This window comes from Copadichromis virginalis, linkage group LG23 (assembly GCF_057382275.1).
Source record: "Copadichromis virginalis isolate Kocher_CV1m ecotype Utaka linkage group LG23, C_Virginalis_male_GT1.1, whole genome shotgun sequence".
NCBI classification, from domain to species: domain Eukaryota; kingdom Metazoa; phylum Chordata; class Actinopteri; order Cichliformes; family Cichlidae; genus Copadichromis; species Copadichromis virginalis.
Genome location: NC_140639.1, coordinates 13622484 through 13644957, shown reverse-complemented (window position 1 = coordinate 13644957; position 22474 = coordinate 13622484). Strand labels below are relative to the sequence as shown.

Here is a 22474-nt window from a genome sequence, read left to right as displayed (position 1 = left end):
CTGTAGTCAACCATCCAAAGCAAAGGATGGTGCATAAGAGAGGTGAAGAAGAGAGAGCAGAGAGGGTGGAGTGGGTGGAGATGAGTGTCGGGTGATTTGTGACAGAAGGATGGCACCAAAAGGGGTGGTTTACGAAATAGTAGTGAGATGTTAAGATTGGACGTAAGCTGAAGATGTTATGGTTCTCATAGGCGTGAGTAGAATGGACAAAATTAGAAATTAATCTATAAGAAAGGACAGATCAGGTTGGGCAGTTTGGAGACTAAGTTAGAGAGGTGAGGCTGAGATGGTTTGGACATGTGCAGAGGAGGGATAGGCGACTTATTGACAAAGGATGATGAAGATGGAGCTGCCAGGCAGGAGGAAAAGAGGAAGCCCTCAGAGGATTTTCATGGAAGTAGTGACAGGAGAGGAGGAGGCATCCTCCATCTAGATAATCCATTGCGGAGACGTCTAAAGAGAGACAATTAAATTCTCAAATGTAATTTAGTGTCTTAATTTGATGTCTTCTCTTGTTACAACAAATTTAAAAACGTTGGATCTTTACTGTGACAGAGCTGATGTGCTCTGTGTGGTTTCGTCTCACAGATCTGTAGCGATGCTGTGCGTATAGTTCCAGCTTCCTGTTTGGACGCCTTTGTTGCACCTCCTCTAACAAAGGTGCAGATGTGATGCCCTGAGAACAGTTGTCTCTCCTGTTCACTCTCTGTCACTGCAGTGGAAGCAGGAAAGACAGAGCCTGAGGTTTAGTTCTTAGCGGGACACAGCGCTGTCAGGGCATCAGGTGAGAGCATGTACGGAGCCCCCCCCCACACTCCACTCGTCACCTAATCGGGTCTGACACAATGCCAATTCCACAGTGGGTGGTGCACACAGCTTTATTCATAGATGTGGCAGTCGGGCAGCGATCAGCTCCCAGACTCTGTCGCGCCATATCAGCTAGCACGCAACGGCGGTCACTTATAGATGCTATTGTTGTCTGTGATTTTATGTGTTCTGGCATTTAACAAAATCATTTTTCAAGTGGAAAGCATTTGATGATCCATCAGGATATCTTTCAGGGGCGTTATGAGTGAAACCTGCGAGCCTGTCCGTGCAAAACAGTGTACGAAGGGTGCAGATGTTAGGCCAACGAAATTTAAGCACCAACTTCAATGAAACTGCGACAGAGTGTCCTGAAGGCGTAGGCAAACAATTTACTGAATTGAGCCAGACATAACTGAAAAATTCACGTCTGCGGCACATATAGCTGCTGTATGGTTTCTATTGTTGCCTCTGAAAAGCTGAACAGGAACTGCGACTCAATCATAAAGCGTGCAGGGAAGCAATTTCTTTCTCTTATTCAAGTGAAAAATTATTCTGTGCTGTCACAAAAGACTCCCTAACAAGGTGCTTTAAACTCTCTGGCAGTGCATTGCTGCGGGGTGTCAAAGAGTGGATAAGATATAAATGAAGCTTAAACTCAAAAGTCTGTTTCTGGTAATAGCAGCATTTCGTTCCCTCTCCAATGTGCTTTTGATGTGGAGCTAAGATTAACAGTGTTAAATCGTCTACTTCACTGTCTCAAGCTAGCAACACCGGCATAATGAGCAGAAGGTTGACAACAGGGGCACTTCTTTCAGGTATATGATTGATTTTGTTTTCTGTTGTGCGAGTTGTTGTATGCCACCTTTGACCATTTTGTATTATTAAAAAAGAAATGGGATTTAAGGTGAAAACGAGGAATACCCGGCCGCTGAGGAACGTTTCCTTTCGTCTCCTCTTAATCATGTGATCTGGCCGATGATGGCTGAGCAGCTGAGGAAGCGCGAGGTCCCAAGGAATCCGAGCGCTCAGACCCAGCTGCTCTCTAGAGAGAAGAAAGATTTGCACGTCCAACGTGTCGATCCCTCAGAGTTAATGAGGCCTGCTGTTTGGGCTTCCATTATGAGCTGGCTGCATCCTGAGCCAGGCCGGGTAAAGTCATGCATCATAAAGTTCTGACGCTCGCTGATACATCGTGGACAGTATGCAGAGCTCAGCGTTTCTCACCATCTCTGTAAATAAACGTACCACGCAGCTGACTCTTTTCAGATACACTGCACATTTCGAACACAACCTTTAATGTACTGTTGAAATTACACAGTTGTATACGTGTTCCCGTAACTTTGACACGCACGGTGAGTCACGTTCATGAAAATTGATCCTGAAATGCATGAGTCTGTGTTTATACACTGGAAGAAGCGTCTGTGCTGTGTTCTAAAGTGTGTGCATGTCAAATAATTAGCAGCATGTAAGCAAAGTTTAATATTTGTGTATTTATTTACTTTTACAGTTTATTAAAGTTTGCCTCCCGTTCTGCAGTAATAGTCAAATCATATTTGTACCCTCAGACACGAGCTGAAATTTCACTTTGTTGTTTACAAAGCAGTCACCGTGATCTCATCCCCGAGCGTTTGTGAGATTTCACCAACAAGCTCTCTGTTGTCGTTTATTTATCGTCTGTGGCTTACGTGTGCTGGCTGCAGAGAACCCACGGTCCAGTGACAGAGATCAGGGAAGTCCGCATTAGGCTGCAGGTTTCTCACCCAGGAGGCTGGTGCACACAGTCTCCCGTTTTTCTGACTCATTTGTTTCATTTTTGGAGATTTGTTTCATTTTAGGGTTAGGAAAAGTTTCCCTATTCACAACAGTAATCCTGCATGTTTTAAAAGTGGCACTCTGGGAGTGACAATGTAGTCTCAATATTGTGTCACACGCTGCTGCCAAAGGACACCTTGTGCGTGACTGAAGCATGCCAGCAGCTCTGACAGTGCCATTATTCTCTCGCCATGGGAACGTAAATGGCCTGTCAGAACTGTAATCATGAATCACGGTAACGTGTTTTTAGTTGCTTTAGCTTGGTTACTGTGCAAATTGTGGCTCACTGTGGAGTCCACCGGAGCTCTTCTTCCGATTCAGAGCAAATGAAACTTTTGGAAGTCATGGTAGCTTCCTTTGTCTTCAGCCGCAGTGCTAATGCTAACTTCTATCAGGACTGCTAATTTACGCACGAGGCGCTCTTAATTGCTTTGTCATTTTTTAAAACGATCGTTTTCATGAATGCCTACTCATCAGTGAGCTCAAGCAGGCCGTCTTCATTTGCAGAGCTGCTGTTAAGAAAATGCTGCTGTGGTGTGCGTTACACTCAATTTTTGGCCCGACAGTCTGCGTTTAGGCATGAGACAGGCCTTCCATCATGAAGTCAAACTGGAGATTACAAGAGATTACAGCATTCTGTTATTCAAAGAACTTAAGTTATTACACGCCTCAGGTCACCAGCGACATTTTGGGGAAAAAAAACATCTATACAAAGCTTTCTTAATCCTTCTTGACACTTTGACAAAAACAGTGTTAAAAACAAATATTTTGAGGAATACCAGCGACTTGAGTGTCGAACTGGCGGGGATGAATGAATTACAGAGGGTGCAATATAGTCGTGTGCACACCTGAGGGTAAAATGCACACAGACGGAGTCGATAACACCAGAAGTGCTGGGTGACTGGATCTGTAATTACGCTCTTGTTCTGCATACAAAAATATGTTTTCTCTAAATCTCCTATTGACCAATCTGATTCCTTTATGTGACAGAGTAAACCGAACGCTTAGTTCACGCTCATCCAGCTCCCAGATGCCACAATTAGGAGCACCTCAAAGGTCAGCTCAGATCTTTGCCCATGTTGCAATATTGAAAATCAAATCTTCTGTAAAGATTCAGTCGGCCCCAGATCTAGGGAAGGTCATCCGAGTGTCGCTGATTTTCTGAAAAAGCTCGGCCACGCAGCGCGAAGAGCGTCGAGTTCAAGCCTCTGGGGTGTCTAAAAGGACACACACGCACCTGTGACGGGATTGCACCATGAGCCGAAGCTGGAGGGGAGGAGGGGGATTCTCGAAGTCTGAGGATGATTGGCAGAAAATGTCAGGCACAACACGTCAGCCCCATACAGGCACAGCAGGCAGATGTCAGATGCTGCATGATAAGAAGGAGGGCAGACTCACAAGGAAGAAGAAGAAGTGGCATCTTCAGAGAGTTATGTCATCCTTTCAGACTCTTTCACAGATTAGGCCCCGGCACAGCTCGCACCCGAAATCTTTTTGTGCTCAGAGTATGATTAAATAAGTATCTCCCGACCTATCGCCCAAATGTACGAGACTTAAAAAGCAGCTATCTTCTAATGTTTTCCCCTTCTGTTTCTTCTGCTATCGTTATTTTCCAAACAGAGGGATTAGTCAGGGTCACAGTTTTTTCCACATACTTGTGTTGCACAGAAGGAAATGCTCAACCTTCTGGGCTGCACACCACCGGGGCCTGAGCCAGGGTCAGATATCTCAGAGGGGAAAGGCAGACCCAGGACCGTTGGCTGCATCTTAATTATGGTGAAAGTGTTTTGGTTGACCTTGAGGCCATGCTTCATCCTTTTTTAGTAAGGTTTTTGTGAAGCTTTAACTCGAAGCTAGACTTGTGTTACTTATATACATCTGCTATACCCTTTCTTTCCTTTTAAAGCTGAACGGATCACAGATAAGTTTCTTCAGAGTGATGTAAATGTTCATTACCTCTTTGAGGTTTCTCTCCGAGTCACAGCCACCGTATGTTCCTTTCTCTGTTTTCAGGGCAGCGCTCCCATGGCCCACCCTGAAGATGAGCTGGAACGCCTGACCAAGAAGATGCTGTACGACATGGACAACCCTCCGTCCGAGGAATATTTTGGTAAGATGCCAAATCTCATTTCACCAACACCTGATCAGCAACATGCTTTTGCTAAGGAAACATAGATGTAGCGTATGCTAACGTATAAGTGCCTTGAACCTGCATTCTTTTTAACGGTCAGCAGGGGGCGACTTCTTTGGTTGTAGAAAGAAGTGTGACTATATTGAAGTCTATGAGAAAATATGAGTTTGGTTTCTTTGATCTCCAACCCGAGTAAGAACTTTACTAATGAGTTTATGGTCTCAAGTCTTATTGAATGCAACATGATGGTCATTTCGGAAATTTTTATCCCTAGAAAGGAGGATGTAGATGCTGATCAATCCCTTCTTCATGCTGCAACGGACAAAAAGCTTAGCTCGAGATGTCAAACAGCTCTTCATTCAGCAATAAGTGGAGTCAGAGCAGGTTTTATATGCAGTAAATGATATGGACAGTTAGGATGCATTAGTATTTCTTTTACAGTTGATCTGCAGTATATGCAGTTTTTATGACAACTGGAATACCAGGTCATTCCTGAAATTACAGGTTTTTTGGAGGTGTATTAAGTAATATACTTTGCATTTTTCTATATGAATGTGAGACGAACTAAAAAAAATTGCCGAAACAAAAGTCCGAAATGCTGAAAATACAAATATGTACGAAATGCAAGTGATTTAAAATAATAAATTAATAAAAAAAAATTTAACAAAATATTACGACTTGAGTCAACCATTTAAAAACACATTTACAATCTAAAAGTATTCTTTAAGTGTAACACCAAATCCAACCAGCATTGAACTTATTCATATTTTCATTTTAGAAACGAGGTTAATGTAATAACCTGCATTTGTCAGGTTATCACTTTTTAAGCATACAGCAGCAACCTGCATGCTGGCGTGCATGAACATGCTTCGTGTTATTATAACGTTTTTGCTCCTTCTGGTTTAACTAACCAACCACAGAGCTACAGCCTAGTGGAACTAATGAATAGCACCAGCATCCTTATTTTCGTATTGACAGAGCACCGGATTATCTTATTTATTAATTTGGCACCTCAGACGCTTTATTGTCTGCTACACAAAAATCTTGGGAAACATTTTGAAGTTGAATACAAAACTTGCATATTTGCCATATATGGGCATCAACTGACTGTCTTAACATTCATAAAGACAGTTGGATATTTTCTCTTTTATAATATCACAGTGTTTCTTAATTGATTTCTCCCTCAGCCCCTTCCTCCTGTTCCTGTTCCTATTACCAGACATGGTGACAGGATCATTTGCCTTGTCCCTGTTGTGTTTTCATATATGGTAGCGACATATTTGCTCCGTATAGCGCTCGGGGTGATTTAATGTTCTCCCTCAGCCCCGCTTTGCTGCTTGAACAAATCTAAATAGTAATTTTTGCTGTAATTGGATCTGGAATCTCAGCAGTAAGTGTCGCTGACATGACAACAGTCATAGGTGCTAGTAGAAAAGTGGTTAAAATTAGCTCATTACTCACTGTTTGGGTCACGTGTAAGTATTACTGGGAAGAGCTTTGCAGATAAACAGCATTCTTTTTGAAGGATTTCAAAAGCAGTTCTGCAAACATTAGTGCAGGCAGTGTGATCTCATTAGGAGCACTCACTCTGTCATTTTCACTGTGACATTTTGTGAAACTAAAAGTAGAACCAAACAGGCTCCTTAGTTACTTTTAAAAAAGCAAAGAAACTGAGACTGAGTGTCTGCTGTTGGGTTTGATTGCTGACTAGCAAAATGTGGAATTGTGGGTTAAAACGGAAAAACCTGAATTAAGAGTTCCTAGATTCATCCTTATAGTGACGTAAGTTAGGTTGGTATCTGGTTCAGTGGTTGGTAGTAACTATTGGAGATTTTCTGTGTTTGAACTGCAGGAACTGCAGACCATTGTAGTTCTTAGAAGTCAGATTTCAGGACTGTAATTGGTCCAGACGTAAGTGTACGTTTGTCATGATCCTGGGGTTTTCCAGCCTTTTGTTCTCTTGATAGAGTTGTTGTTTTTGTGCGTCTGTTTGAGTTTCTTCTGCCTCCTGTCTTCCCCTGTCTCTGCTATTTTGTTAGACTGTATGTCTCATTGTTTGTCTCATTTCCTGTTTTGCCTTGAAGGTTATTTTCCCATCTCTGTTACCCTAGTTTTATTTCCTGCTTGTTCCCTTTTTGTTTGTCCCTCTTTCATTGGTTTAAGTTTTGAAAACTTCCACCTGTGTCTCATTCCCTCCTGGAACTCTTAGTGTAATTGGTTCCCAGCGCAAACATAATCTTATGTATGCATTAGGATTGTGTAGGTCACCACTTGGTCAAGTTGTGTTGCTAAGCCTTTCTCCATTGCCTCTCCATCACTCAACTTGACAATACTGATTTGTTGAACACATGAAGGCATCATGAAAACCACCTTTAAAGTGACACTGGAAAATAATTGGCTATTGCAACAACAGCTCTTCGTGTTGGCATTAAAAAAGAAGTAAAACACACAGAAATGATCTGACCATGAAGTCCAGGCTTTATTTACGCAACAGGGGAAATGCAACATTAAAAAAGTATTCGTTAATTCGAGAGAAATATAAAAATCTTTGGTTCTCTTAGACCCCATTAAACACAGGCCTAGAAAACAGTTGTCATCATTTGCTAGGACATAATCCCCAGAAACCACTTGTTTGTGATTGGTCGCAAAGAGATGCTCATAATAGCTTTGGTAACTAGCAGATCACTATAACTCGTGGCATCTTTGCTAAGAGCTACTGAAACTGTGAAAACTGCAGTGCAAATCAGAAATGGGCAAAGTTCACCTTCAGACAAAAGTTGTACCTTTTGATTTTCTTTGAACTCTGTTGCACTCTTCAGTTTCATCAGCACTCTTTGGTTGGTTTGCAGACAGGCCGGTGTCTTCCAATAAAACTATGAGCAACCACGGCAATCTATTAGAAACCAAAGCAATCACAGATGTGTTTTTGGTACAGCACCCTCTTTGTGACCAGTTTCCCCCAGTGACAGCCAGTAAACCAGTAAGCGGTTGGGGAGTATACATTTTTCCCTAGTAACCAAAGTTTTTCAGCGAGTCTCCAATTAATTTGCCAATAGGGGCACAGTGATGAAATGGTGAAAGAAAGGCAACCAGAAGATGTGACTGTAGGTTATAAACCACTGACTATTTATCACATTATTTCAGAGTAAATATTCATGTTGCAAATACAAAGAGGAAAAGGAATATAGAAAGATGTGTAATTCCTGCAGGACCTCCTCGGCAGGTCATTACCTACAGGTAATGGCTCAAGCATTGAACGCAGTGCAAAGCTACCCTGTATTCTTGTTTCTCTTATCTATTAATTTTCATGGTGTAGAAACAGCACTGACTGTTCTTGTCTGGGAAGAAGTCCTCAAGGTAGAGTCTCAGAACTATATCAGTTTGATCAAAGGCGAAAGCACAACTCTGGCTCAAGGTGTAATGAGAACGAGGCACACAGTGAAGGTGTTGGACAGATGAAGGAGATGGATTTTAATATATCTCTATATCTTGGTTGAGTGTCCATCTTTTCACAGCATTTCCCCTTTCTCCCCCTGTGTAGCACTTCTATTTAATTTTGCTATAATTGTGAAACAAAAATATATATATAACTGCCAGGATTAAACAAAATACCAGTTTTAATACTATTTTGCAAAATAGGATTCAGAAGGCAAGGATTCTGTGCATTTTTATTTCATTTCTATTTTTCCGCCCTCTGCACCCACAGCTGCCAGCGAGTGCCATCCCTCTGCTGCTCTCTTTTCTCTAGCCTTTAATCCCCTTTGCCCTGGAATTAGTTCCCATGCCCATTAGATACCTCATTCAATACATTCAGTGGGACTCTGCAGCAGGCTTTATATCAGCACATAATCACACAGCACACCATGATACCATGTGTAGGTGTATTATAGCTACAGGGACGTGTATTTAACTGCTATTAAGGGATATTCGGCTTCACGTTGGTGCGCACTCATGTAAAGACCTTAATTGGTTCGCATTAGACATAGGTCAAACGGATCTGCTGGCTTAAACAAAGTATAGTCGCTTTACTGAGGAATGGCCTAATTTTTGGGTGTATGTGTTGCAGCCTGGGCATGAACTCTGTGTACTGCTATACCATGCATGCAGTCACCCCCGTTTGCCAGCTCTGAGGCCGACTGGCTGAAGGCTGGTAAAGCAAGGACATGGGGAGTTGAGAAATGGGTCATATGTGAGCTGAGGTAGCCAGAGCAAGTTAGGGATAGCGTGTGCATCCCCAGCTGACAGCGTATGTCTGTTACGGGAGCGGAAGAGGAGGAGGGGGAGGGAGGGTCATCTTGTGGTTAAACATGGCGACAGCGATGAGAGATGGGAAGAGGGTTAGGGCAGGAGCCGGAGACTGAGGCGACTGCTGGGACTCATTAGGAGGGAGTTCAAGCGCAGGCAGATGCTGCTCTGGAAATCCACAGAGCCGTCTTCCTCCCCCGCTGAATAATGTACATACAGCGATGTGAGAATCAGCGCCGGTCCGGCATGTTTCCTTCTGTATATCCAGAGCTGTGGGAGAATTGGTCTCAGAGCGCAAGACTTTTGTAATTACAAAGGATCTAATGACACGTAGGCCTCTTCTTTTTTTGTCGGGGATATTGGGGGAAAGAGGGCTAACAGTTGTTGAAACCCTAAGGCTAGTAATTAACAAGATTAATCAACGTGGGGCTGCGATCCCGAGCGCGCTACTGGACTGGATCATTGTCTTCCTATAGCAAAGTTTTATTGGTGTCACTAATGTCTTTGATGAGCTTCTAATCTGAAACAGCCGTAGTGAGTTTTCATTGGTCCAGAGGGGGTTAATTGAATTGAATTAACGTTATACTCTGGCTCTGTGATGTCACCAGGAAACTTTTCATTAGACTCAGCGGAGCACCACACCATCATTACGCTTTCCTGCTGCAGTCCAGCAATTACGCCGGACAAGTCTTTGAAGACTTTCTGCGGCGACATTTAAAAAAGCAGCCATTCCCAAATGCAAACGCTCCTCAAGCTGTTAAAAAAAACCTGAAAATGATGCACTATAAAAGAACGGCTTTTCTTGCGAGAAACCCAGTTTGCAAGCCAGAAATTCCCCCTATGATTGAAGCTTCTTTGAAAAGCAACTGATTAGTCCTGATTTAGAGTTCCAGATTAGATTTGAGTAATCTGAAAGAGCCTTTTCTCCAAATGTCATCATCCGTCATATTTAATCCACTTAGATTGTGCGTAGGTGTACTGTGTTTGTGGAAATCTAATAAGACACAGCTACTCAGCTTGCAGTACAGATGCCTTGGCATTTGTGCATCAGAGGAACTTACAATATTTTGTCATCACTACATTTCTGTCAACCAAAACCAGGACATAAAGCTGAATAATTGAAAGGATGAGATGCTCTGCATTATTTACAATTAGTGATGATGATACTTATGCAGTGTAGTTCCTTCTGCCGCAGAGAATCTGTTTTTATTTCTGCTTTAACACCCGAATGACAAGTGGAGAATTCCTCCCTGTGATCGCCGACTTTCAGCGTTTCCACTGTATAGAATTAGGAAAACGGTGAAATTTTAATATCCAATCAATATTTATACAGAGCGATTTTTGAGCAGTGGCATAAATGTTATTAACAGACAGTCATTGGAAATTAGCAGAGAGATTCATATGGGCATACTGTACTCCACGCAGGACTCTGAGCTGTCAGGAAAGCCTTTCCTCCTGGTTTGAGCTAGCCTTTGTTTTATGATAAGAGCCAGAGAAGAAAAGGCAGGCTTTGCCATTTTTTCCCGCATAATGTCAGCTGGAAGAGCCCCCATAATTTATAAGGCACCTCACATGAAAAGTTCATGAGGAATCTTGGAAGAGATACAAATGTAGCTCCAGTGCCGTCCAGAGGAGTCAGAGGAACAGATCGGCTAAGGTAATTGGGTCAGAAAAAGTTTGGGTTCATGCTGCGTGCTCTTGTGGAGCTGCTTCTAATTCTTCAGAACGCAACTGAGCATCACAACTTAATGGATTAATAGGCTTCCAGTTTAGACAGCTTTGTGCATTGTCTAAGATACTCTGGTGGAATTCATTTGCATTTTACTGAGGTCGCCCTCAGCAACCTCTTAGGAGTTTGCTTTTAGATGTGCCTCTACATGTCATAACAAATGGGATGTGTGTCAGAGTGAAAACCTTTCTGCTGCCTCAAAAAGACGCTACCCCACCGCACTCCACCTCCACAGTCTGAAAATGCCTTTGGCCAACCAGCTTCCCGAAAACAGATAACTGTTTCCACTTAATGTCTGAAGGTGACTCGTTTAATTTATTTTTAATATTCATTTAGGGTGAATACAGATGGGGGGAAAGCTCCAGTAAACAAGCAGGTACAAAGTGATAATGCATTAAAATGTCAGCGCTTTAAATAAAATCTGAAAAATATAAGTTGTTTGCAGTTTTAATTGGAACGCTTTTCTTCTCCTTTTCAAATTTCCTTTAATTAACTCCCCGCGTAGTAGTTTTCACAGTTCGTGCCAGAATGGCTAAGAGCTCCCGTCTCCGATTCAGGAATTGTGCTTTTAATCCAACATTACAGTTTTTAATTTAACTCCATTTATGTCAGCCCCACTGATACTGCTGAAACTACCTGCCTCACATTAAAAACATGAAACGCATTAAAAACTAACGCTGTACTGTGAAGCGGCCACACAAAGTGCACCATCGGTGAAATATGGTTCAACGGATCAGGACTACTGGTTGTGCACATGCAGCAACCTCTGAGGCTGAAAGATGAAGCAAATGTGGAAGTGCCAGAGACTGCTGCTGCACAGTGCTGCTGATTTTCCTTGGCTCTGTCTGAAGTGCACCAAAGTTTTCTTGTGCAGGAAAGCCCCGTCTGAGCGCAGGCATAACTGACGGTAAATGCTTACTTGATTTCCCCCTTCGTAGAGACTGTACAGGGAAGGATTATTTTTTTCTTTATGTAACTCAACTCTTTAAACTGTATCAAGGCTTGAAATTTGCATTATTATTGAGATATGGTGAGTTTGAGTGACGGGTAGGGAGGGCTGTGCATTATGATGAAATATTGGATGACAGCTGAACGAATCTCCTACACACTGTTTCGCTTTACATTTATTCACTTACAAAGTTTTGATCCTGTTGACCTTCATCAAGCCCAAAGACAATATCTATCCATTTACACACACACACACACACACGCGCGCGCGTAGGCACACATATCCACCAGAAAGGTTCCAGTTATCCATACAGATAATCCAAACTGGTGAACACGTCGCCATGTGTATGCCATTAATTAGATGTTGATACTGATAAAATAACCGCAAGTGACATCTATACAAGCTCTAAAGCTTTTTTTTTGCAATTTCAATAATAAACATCGCTGAACTTATAAATATAAATGTTATAAATGATTAAATAAAAGCTGATACGGACCAGAAAACTGAGCTTTGCTGCACAGCGTTTTCCACAGCTGGCGTAAAGGAGCACAGAACAACCGTCAGTGCTCAAAGTAAAGCCCAGAGTCCGACGTTGCTGCAACAGTTTAACAGTGTGTTTGGGCTTGTAAACCTAGTGTTTTATATTTTATGCATTATTGTCTTATTTTTTTATGTTCCTAATTAAACATTCAATTCAGTTTTATATATATAGCACCAAATCACAGCAACAGATGCCGTAAGGCCCTTTTTATAGTAAGGTAAAGACCCTACAATAATACAGAGACAACACCAATAATCAGGCCACCTCCTGTGAGTAAGCAGTGGGTAACAGTGGAAAAGAAAAAAAACCTTTTTTTTTTTTTTTTTTTAAAGGACGAAACCACCAAGAGAACCAGGCTCAGGGAGGGGCAGTTGGTTGGCGATGAGGGGAATAAGACCCCCAAAATTGCTGATGTTTCTCAGCTTTCCCACACAGTCAAACTCACACAACCCCTAATCACAAACACTTTTGCATGTCAAGGCGGATCAACAACAATCAGGGCAATTAATAACTAAATACATTAAAAGTAAGATGAAAAGTAGAATAATAATAATAATCTTTCTGTGGTTGTTCATTTTTAATCTAAGTGAGCCCTGTCAGCACTAAGTGAGCTGAGGGAAAAAGCAGTACCATCCATTTAAAAATGGTTCTTTAATGTGATCATTATATAAACTATTAATTCACTAAATTAAACTTAATAATGCCCTTTACTGTGGTGCACTTCGTTATAGGTATGTCAGAGTTTGCTCATCAGATTGGTGCCAACTGACCGCTAACTGTCAGCTAAGCCTGTAGACTGGACCTCTCCACAGTGTTTATGGCCTTCTCTGACAAATACTGTGGCTTACCATTAACTAGTCCGAGTCTGTGCTCCAGTCCCGATGTGTGAAATTCTAGTATTTTGTTTGTACGCTTTCTGACCAAGCTTCCTAGTGCTCATGTCGGTCATCTAAAAAATAAATGAGGCTTCAGTGGGTGACATCTTTATTAAAACAACAGCAGTTTGTTTGCTCTGCAGACGTTAGGGTCTCATCTGTGTTATTACTGGCAAAGCAACAGTTCACTCATTGTACTGTTATACTGCACTTGATGTTACCATGGAAACCACAGGTGTTGCTAAATCAACCAGAACTGAAATCTTAAGGATTATAAGTTTAAATTGAAGCATTGAAAGAATTAAAAGCAAAGCATTTGACAAAAATCTCCTAAATCCATTGTGGTTTCAGCCCTTTTTTCTATGTGAGGACATCCTTCAGGTACAGTGGCTAAGTGTCCACTTTGTTGTGCTGTCTTGGACTCTGTGTATATGTACGTTGGAGCAGTCACAACGAGATCGAAAAGCATAATGCGGCTGGAAGGAGGTCACAGACCACCCAGGGGGAGGAGGGCAGCATACGAGGCAGTCTGGTGACATGGCAACTTGTCTAAAGCCCATGCATCACTATACCACCTACAGTGGATTATAATGTACGACTGCAAGAGGCTGAATTGTACGACACAATACCCACGGATGATCCATCATAGCTGCCTTTTATAAGAAAAATGCTGTATGCATGTCAGTGTGAGGCTGCGGATTTGACTTCTAAGACCCTTTTTCTCATGTAAATAACGTGAAATGCTTTGAATCTTAATCTGTAAATAAATTTGCCAGATTGTAGAAATTCCACAAAAACCGACAGCTCTGCTTTATTTCAACTGTCTATAATTCATTTCTTTTATGAATGAGATCTTAGCAGTTTTTCTGCCATGTCATCATCTTGTTTGCAACTGATTTTCAGTCATTTGTTTCTATTTTGAGCAGGGGGGGGGGTGGCAGAGGGTTGCTGGTTTTTCAGCTCACCAGAGTTTATTGGTCCTCTTCGCTCTCATTATCTTCACTGCCGCTGACCTCGCCGCGCTGCTTTCTAGTTTCTCAGCTGATACAGCGTGCCAGCATGGGGCTTCTTTAGCCGGCGACAGTAGCCCGCTTTTTGGCAGCGGTTCACGTGAGGTGACCATCCCCTCTACAACCCTGCTCTCCCCTCCCCCGTCCTCCCCCGCCAGGCTCGGCGCTTGCTGTCCTGCCTCGTTGAGACAGCTCCACTGAGGCTTGCAAGATCAGCTGCCGTGCGAGCCCAGCTGAGGCTTCCGGGCACTCACGTTGCTAGATTTCATTTGTGAGTGAGCGTTTGACCTCAGGAATGAGTAGACATCCGCACGCTCATGCACGCAAACGCAGGCACACTTACGAGCGCACGGCCCAGTGCGGATAAACAGCACATCAACACACGCGCGCTGCTTGTACAAATATTGTGCTGCAAACACACTTACCTGTCCCCCTGCCTCTCCCCGCTTTCTCTCTCTCTTTCACCCCATTCGCCAGCCCCGCTCGCTCCCTGGCACCCCTCCACGTCGTTCCTGCCAACCTGCTTCTAAAACATGTAACCTACACCCAGCCCCCACCCCCCACCCCCACACCCCCACCCCTTCTCTGTGCCGCCGTGGGCCCTGACAGGCTGAGCTGTAATGCTTAGTGGCACAGGCTCGCCTATCCTCCATCCTCCACCATCGCCGCAGCAGTTCTGCAGATTGCTATTTGCTGACATTGGGAATGATATTAAAGGCAGGGGTTAGGAAAGAGGCATTCAGAGATTGAAGTGTAGCGATGACAGCGATTTCTCTTGTCATTCCAAGGAAACTGAAGGCCACAGCATTGTCAGGCAGCATGGAGGGCAATCTGAAGCAACAAAGTAGATTAACCTAGAGGGGAAAGAGACGAAACAGTGCACAAATCACGGCCTCTGGCACTCGAGTAGCTAGCAGTCACACTCCTAATGTGTTCGACAGACTTGCTTCCTACTGTCCTGTTGTTTATGTCTCCAAGCGTGAAGAACTTGCACAACTTTGTGCGCTTATTCAGCCTACCTTTTTCCAACTTGTCACAGTAAATTAATGCTGTTTTGTAGGCGTTTTATTAGCTGTAATGCAAGACCATTTCTAATTGTCATGTGATTGTTCGGTGTCTTTTAATTCTATTTATTTTAACCCTTGTTTTTTTTTTTTTTTACATTTTTTATTAATATCAAAACACAACACACACAGTTTAGTTAGATGCTTTTTCTGTTTTTACCACCATGTCTATCAGATGTTTTAATCCAAGCACAAAACTTTAGTTGAAGTCCCAAAATGGATTTTGCGGTTCTTTTATTAGTTTTGGATACGAGCTGCAGTCGCTGGCTCTGCCTTTGGGGTTTGCAAGGGTTGCGCCAGCAGAATTGTATTCTTTAGTAACATAGTGCGAAAAGTTTGGTCTCCCACCAAAAAAAAAAAAGTTCCTTGCGATCCTTCTTTACATGCACGATCTTTGATTTCTGACGATGTAAGATCAAATTGAGCTGCAAGTGTGCTCCCTCTCTGCCTTTCATGCCGCTTCAATATCACGGCGTGAAAAAACAAAGAAGGCAAAGACTGAGGGAAATCTGAAGCGTTCTGCCACTCAACATTCCCCAATCCCAAACAACAGCGTCTCACTGCCACTACAAATACATTAGAAATCAATTATTTATGGAACAGAGTCAGGGCCTCTTTAATCTTTTCCTTTTATCCAATTAAATTGTCTAACCATTCTAAGCCTCTATAGCTCACAGGGAATGTGCCTCGTTTTTTTTTTTTTTTTTAAGAAAAAAAGAAAGAAAAGAAGAAAAGATTTTTCTCTTCAGTCCTTCTTTTGACTTTCGATGTAACAGAGAAGAGACACTTCTGAGGGTTGAAGAATGAAAGGAAAGAAAGTGAGTAAAGTGTAAATGAACTCCCCCCTCCCACCCCGTCACCATTGCATTGGTTCTACAGGAAGTATTTGAAGTTTTGATATCAAGACTCTGGTTCCATTCCCCGCGCAAAGGGACGCTGGGGAGCGGTGAGGCCTTTCATGATTCCTTTATGCCCAGCTGAAATAGTTCGAAAGTATTTGGGATCATCTCCACGGGGGTAAATACGATGTTGCTTCAATTTCTGTCCTGTATTATTCAAGAAGTCAATTGAAGTAGTGTCTAAAAATTGAAAATGCTTATTTCCATTGCACACGTGTGAAATTATTGATGTAAAACACAGCACTCGTCTCCATTATCGTACAGTAAGACTGCTGATAAAAGCAGTTACAGATGCATTGAAAGGCTTTATATTTTTACAGCACCGTGCTCTGACTCTCAGGGTGTAGAAAAGATATCTGGATCTGAAATAGACCGTCAGTTTCTCTTATTTCAGTTTAAAATGTGTATGTGAAGATGTAGCCTGTCTCTCAGTGGTGAAGAATCCCTTCAAAAAGTTCCTGGATCCAGATCTGAATGGAATTACTTCTAATTTGCTCAAATTGGTAGAATTTTATAAATATGTCCACGGCTTTTTAAGTAACAAAACGGTCAAAAAAACCTTAGCATATAACCTCTTTGAAGAAGGTAAAAACTAGATCATCATTTCCATCTGCGATTTTCGTCGTGAGAGAACACGAGGAGCTGGAATCCAAAACACTTATTTCCTAACAATTAAAATCAGAGCTTAGGAGATGAGTCAATCAGTTGAATGGATCGACCATTATTATAGTAATCATGTCAATAATCCAGCAAGAAATCTCTGGTTTCAGCTGCTCTAGTGTGAACTGCTGCTTCTTTCCTTGTCTAACAGAGAAAAAAGGGAGCCGGCTGATTATGTGTGATAATAAACAGTTGTATACACAGTTGCATTAAAACGCTGCCTTTAGCTTGTTATTAAAATGTGAAATGTATAGGAATAGAAGGCGTACAGTAGTTTGAAAGAGGCTCAGATCTGCTGCTCTTTGTTCCACGCTGATGTGAAATCATGTGTGGGCTGCGCGCAGCGTGGCACGGCGTGTCTGTGGGCACGCGTACACTATATGATACATGTGTCTGTGTTTGTATGTACTCGTCTACACGTGTGGCATGTCAGACGCAGAGGGATGTTTTGTTTTTTTTCTTCCTGTGTGTGTGTGTTGGTGTGAAACTGTGTACGCTGCACTCCTGAGGGCCTTCGCAATCACAGACTGCCAAAAGGAAAAGGATTTCCGAGAGGTTTCCTTCTCGCTATTTAAAGTGGGAGCCCTGTGGGACATGTTTGGCATTCTCATCCACTCACTGAAGATGGCCTGTGATCTGAAGCCACTAACAGGCTCGGCGTGCTCCGTCTCTGTCTCTCGCTCCCTCTCTCTCCCTTTCTCTTTCCCTCTGGCTCTCTGAAGTGATTACCCTGCTTGTGATTCCACTGACACCCACATGTCCCCCCGAGACGTGCCTTCACTAGTTTGTTTAATCTGCCTCCCTGTACAGTAGGTAACACAGCCATAATTGAGGTGTGGATAGAGCTGTGGGAGCAGATGAAACCGGTGGCAGGCTTTATGAAAACCTGTCTGCGCTATAAGTCGCCCTGGATGACAGAAGTCGCTAAATTAATGTACAAAATGCTGCTGTGATAAGAATTTTTAGAAGGGAAATGTCAGTTTCCTCATTCAATGAATCCTGAGTCATCTAATACAAGAAACAAAAATATCTAATGTTCAGTGTTCTAATAATGATTTCAAAATGTTGCTGGAAAAGGGGAAAAAAAGTTGTGGATCCACTCATTCTTTAAGCAACTTTCCCCCATTTGCAGTGATAAGATAATGAGTTATGTGACATTAGAATACCATTTGCAAGCCTCGCAGTCAAGCAGATATTTGATCTCAGCAACATATGACTTCCAAAAGTTGTGCTGATACCTGAGACAGAATCCGCTTTACACTCCGTTTGAATTTTTGATATGAAAACAGCAAGTGGAACTGTGAAAATGCGAGCATCAGATACTCTATCTCCCCCCGGTTAGTGTCTCGCCTCTGTGTGTAACACGCTCGAACCGCTCTGTTCAGAACATACAGAGTGTCAATCATCGCCCAAATCAGCCTTTAGATGAAGCAAAAAATGAAAAGGGAAGGAAAATGATCCACAGAACTGAACTTGAATTAATTAAATATACTGTATCAAGCTTGCTCTGTGAGATTGCATCTGTCCTCAGATGTGTAAAAAATAAAACATTCTCAGATATCTTTTTTTAAACCCTATTATTGTAAGATACCAGTAATTAAATTGACAGTGTTATTAATTGGGTTGAAGATAACTTGCATTGAGTCGAGGACATCTTAAACTCAATTAAAGATATCTCCAACTCAATTAAAGATATCCAAATGCCATGTCCCGCAATATGCAATCAGCCTCTTTCTGGAGCAATAATATCAGTTCACTTGTGCCCCTTTTACAAAGACTTCGTTGTACTTCTAAAGTTTTCTTTTATCATTTAATGCTCAACTTTTTAAACAGATGTCACTCTTTGGTGATGTGTATGCTTTCTTTAATGTGGCATAATTATATTATTTAATCCTTCCTTATCCAGTGTTTGAAATAGAAATGAAGATTAGACGCCCCTGATGTCAGGAAATGAAGCCTTTAAAGGGACAGCTTCCAGCTTCGTGGCACGAGGGAGCGCGAGGTGACGCGTGGACAAAAGCTCGGTCTACGGATCCTCGATTTAGATGTCAAAACACTTTTAAGTTCAACGCTCAGTTGTAGTTTCTCAAGTTCTTGTTTTCCTTTTTTGGCTCTTTGCCGGCTGCTCTCGTTAGTAGAATTTACTTAACGCTCATATCAAATTACTATAAATTCAGTGGCTCAACTTTCCTCTTTGTTTACTGCACAGTGTTGCTGATAAATGTTGGAAAGCAGGTAAACGTCGTCACCTTTTGGTTCACTGACCAATTCGTTTTCTTAATTCTTCATGGATCCTTAGACTTATGTTGAGACTCCCATTGCCAGAGTCCTCAAAACTAACCATAAGGTGGGAATGAGGTGCGGCAGAAAAAAATGCCTTGGGTGGCATGCTTTCACACTGGTTAGCATTGTCGCCTTACAGCAGCAAGGTTCTGGGTTTTCTCAGCTTTCCAAAGGCATGCACGTTGAGCCAACTGTGATTCTAAAATGTCTGTAGGTGTTGATGCAACTGAGAATGATTGTTTGTGTCTCAGTGTTAGTCCTGGGATGTTCTCTTATTCATGCTCAGTGTCACCTGGGATGGGATCCAGCTCCCCCGCGATGTGAGGTGGGTATATACAAATCTTTATTTAAGCAGGGAGCCTCATTCAGATTAAAATCTCTTTTACAAGAGAGATCTAAGCAGAGCCTTCAGCAGAGGCTTTAGCCGCCTTTCTTTCAGCTGGCTTCAGGGGTCACTGCAGCCAATCATCACAGTTTCTTTTCTGTATGTCTGATTTTACACCAAATCCCCGTCCTGATCAGAACCATAACCATTTATCCGGGCTTAGGTCCGGCACTGGGATTGGCTTGTGAACCCAACCGCTCACCCACCCCTTCGTGGCTGGGCTAATCAAAGAATCATAAAAGACACTGGTTTAACAACCTCTAGGATTTCTAAAGGGAGTGAAGGCTTCATGGCTGTTTAGAGTTCATTCCGTCTGAATGTCGTGTGATACCTGAAATCAAATCTGCCAAGGTTTCTCTACACATGGGGAATAGTTAAGGTTAAACTTTTATTGGTTCTTGAATTGCAGTTGCAGAATTAATTGGAAAAGAAAAATGGATGAATGGATGTCAGAGTTTAAAGCGCTGTCCCATGTTTCTCATCAAAGTGCACACCGAGAGTTTTAGCTGTGTTCTTTCTTTAATTATTTTCATGCACAGATTCCCACTCAAAGAACAAGAGCCATTGTTTGTACTGCTGGCATCGTGATGCTTCTCTGCAGCTCTACATTGTCCTCTCTTTGTATCTGTTACCTTATATATACATGATCCTTATTTTCACATCTTTCTAAGAAACCTGTTAAGAGTGTTGCTTTCGGCGTGGCTGCATTTTAGGCTGAAAGTAAGAGATTTGCTGCACTGTAGGATGCCGCTCACAAGGTCAAGCACCAATTGCAGTGAATGGAAGCAGTCACAGGTTTCAGCTCTCCATTACAACCACATTTATGTTGTTTGCGCGTTATTCTTAGCCTTACTGATCACTGATGTTATTTACTTTAAGAAGTGAAAAATCTGTGGTTTTAGAGGGAATCTTTTCTCAGCTTCTCCTCCTCTTCCTCTCCCCAGGGCGCTGCGCCAGCTGTGGAGAGAACGTAGTGGGTGAAGGCACCGGCTGCACTGCCATGGACCAGGTCTTCCATGTCGACTGCTTCGTCTGCATGACTTGCAGCACCAAGCTGCGTGGAAAGCCCTTCTATGCTGTGGAGAAGAAGGCGTACTGTGAGCCTTGCTATATTGTAAGCAGCTTCCTTTCTTTTAAATCCACCTGCCTCAACACTTCACTTAGCCTCACTACATGCGTCCGCGTTTTAAAAGTGCACATTATATCATCGGGTATCGCTGTGCCTGGAATGTTTCATAGGTTTCACTTCAGGCAACCACATTTCATTTCATCAAAGCCCAGAGGGCTGCCACCTCTCACCACACACACATTTTCATTTCCTCTTCTTTATTGGCTTCGTTTTGTTTTTGGTCATTCAGTGAAACTCTCTTGTGTCTCTTTTCCTGAATGAACTTTCGTCCTGTTACACAACTAATGTCAGCTGGTTAGCAAACAAGTTTGTTCTTTGAGCTTGTTTTGACATTCTCAAACATCTTTGACTAATACATTTTATTAGTAGGCAGCTGGCCTGCAGCTGCGTGTAACTGCTGACCTACTTGCCCTCCAGCTTTAAGACTGTTTTTTTCTTACTATTGTTGTCTCTGTATCGTGTCAGTATAGGAATATGCAATCAAAGAAGCACCACCCACCTGCTTTTAATAAGTGGCAGCCAATCAGAAGAAAGCTTGCTTAAACATAGTAGGAAATGGGAGGTGTGCACTTTGGAGGCCCAGCATAAGGTAGCTTTGATTTGTGAATCATGCAGAGCTCTAATAGAGTCCGAGAGTGAAAATAAGGAGCAGGAAACGAGCAGAATGGACGCAGATTTGTGAACACGGAGGGTTTTTTTGTTTTGTTTTTTCTCTCGCTCCTGTCGACTTTCCTCTGGCAGCTGTTTAGCGTAAAACAGGGGTCCTCAATCCCAGTCCACGAGGGCCGGTGTCCCAGCAGGTTTTAGATGTGTCCTTGATCCATCACAGCTGATTTAAATGGATAAATTACCTTCTCAACATGTCTTGAAGTTCTCCAGAGGCCTGGTAATGAACTAATCATGTGATTCAGGTGTGTTGACCCAGGGTGAGATCTAAAACCTGCAGGGACACCGGCCCTCGCGGACTGGGATTGGGGACCCCTGGCGTAAAGCTTTAAAATGCTACACTATAGTTTCAGCCCTGCATCATAAGACAGGGAGAACAACTTGGTGAACATATGATACGGGAATAAAAGTTTTCCCGTCCTCAAATATGCAAGAGTCCACTCGGGTCCAAATGACATACATTTCCTTATCGGATAATGCGTGCGAGGGCCTGTGTGGACGCCCACAGAGGCGCTACAATATAATGCAGCAGGAGTTCTTGCCTGTATGTGTTTATTGGATTATAATCCCTACCTTAGCTAGATTATCGCACAAGTTCAGTATGGTTTTTAAAGCTTGTTCTACTGTCCCCAGGTGGCCAAGTAAACAATTTCAGGACATTTGAAATATAGGTTTTAAATCATACGTATTGCACATGATAGCAGTGACGATAAAGTACAGCAAAACTCTCCTGTTGTTGTTGTTGTCTAGGTTTGGGCACAGAGGCTTGCACAGGGGGGTCTCAGTGGATCACATCTGTTCAGGAGCCTCCTAAAAATTCCATTGTCTTGTTCTGCTATTACTATAGGGGAGCGTGCTTGGTCTGCATTGTTTAGTCAGGTGCTACATGTCAAAGTGACATGCATGTGAATTCCAGGACACAAAGTTTCCCAGCAGAGCATTGTATTGTAACAAGAAGACCCAGGTTTCACTTTTAACTCTCGGTGGTTTTAATGCTGTGGCTGATTGGTGTGAATATGGCACAGCTTGATCCTTTGTAATAGACATGAGCAGGTGGTGCAAAACTTGTTGTGGCTTCTCATCTCTAGCTGATCTTCACCCAACACTGCCTGATAGATCCACCTGCCATTTTTTTCTCCTGAAATAATCAGGTCAGATATGCATTCATGGCCTTTTTTAATCTATCTAATTTTTAATAGTTTGAAGAATGATGTTTGCCTTCACACATCACTCTTAAATGATGCATAACTGTCTACAGTGACGGCTGATGAACAGCCAGATATGGTTAA

At 42.5% G+C, this 22474-nt stretch overlaps 1 protein-coding gene and 1 long non-coding RNA gene across 5 annotated transcripts in view; one reads left to right on the top strand and one right to left on the bottom strand.

Annotated features, from left to right (window-relative positions):
* Positions 1-22474, bottom strand: part of LOC146680450 (uncharacterized) — a 75066-nt gene that overhangs the window by 16790 nt on the left and 35802 nt on the right. The window lies entirely within an intron of this gene.
* Positions 1-22474, top strand: part of lpp (LIM domain containing preferred translocation partner in lipoma) — a 190606-nt gene that overhangs the window by 134961 nt on the left and 33171 nt on the right. For all 3 annotated transcript variants that reach the window (XM_085447276.1, XM_085447275.1, XM_085447277.1), the window contains 2 exons: positions 4633-4729; positions 20335-20504. In XM_085447276.1, coding sequence (XP_085303402.1) covers positions 4633-4729; positions 20335-20504 — 267 coding nt within the window. The remainder of the gene's footprint in view (positions 1-4632; positions 4730-20334; positions 20505-22474) is intronic.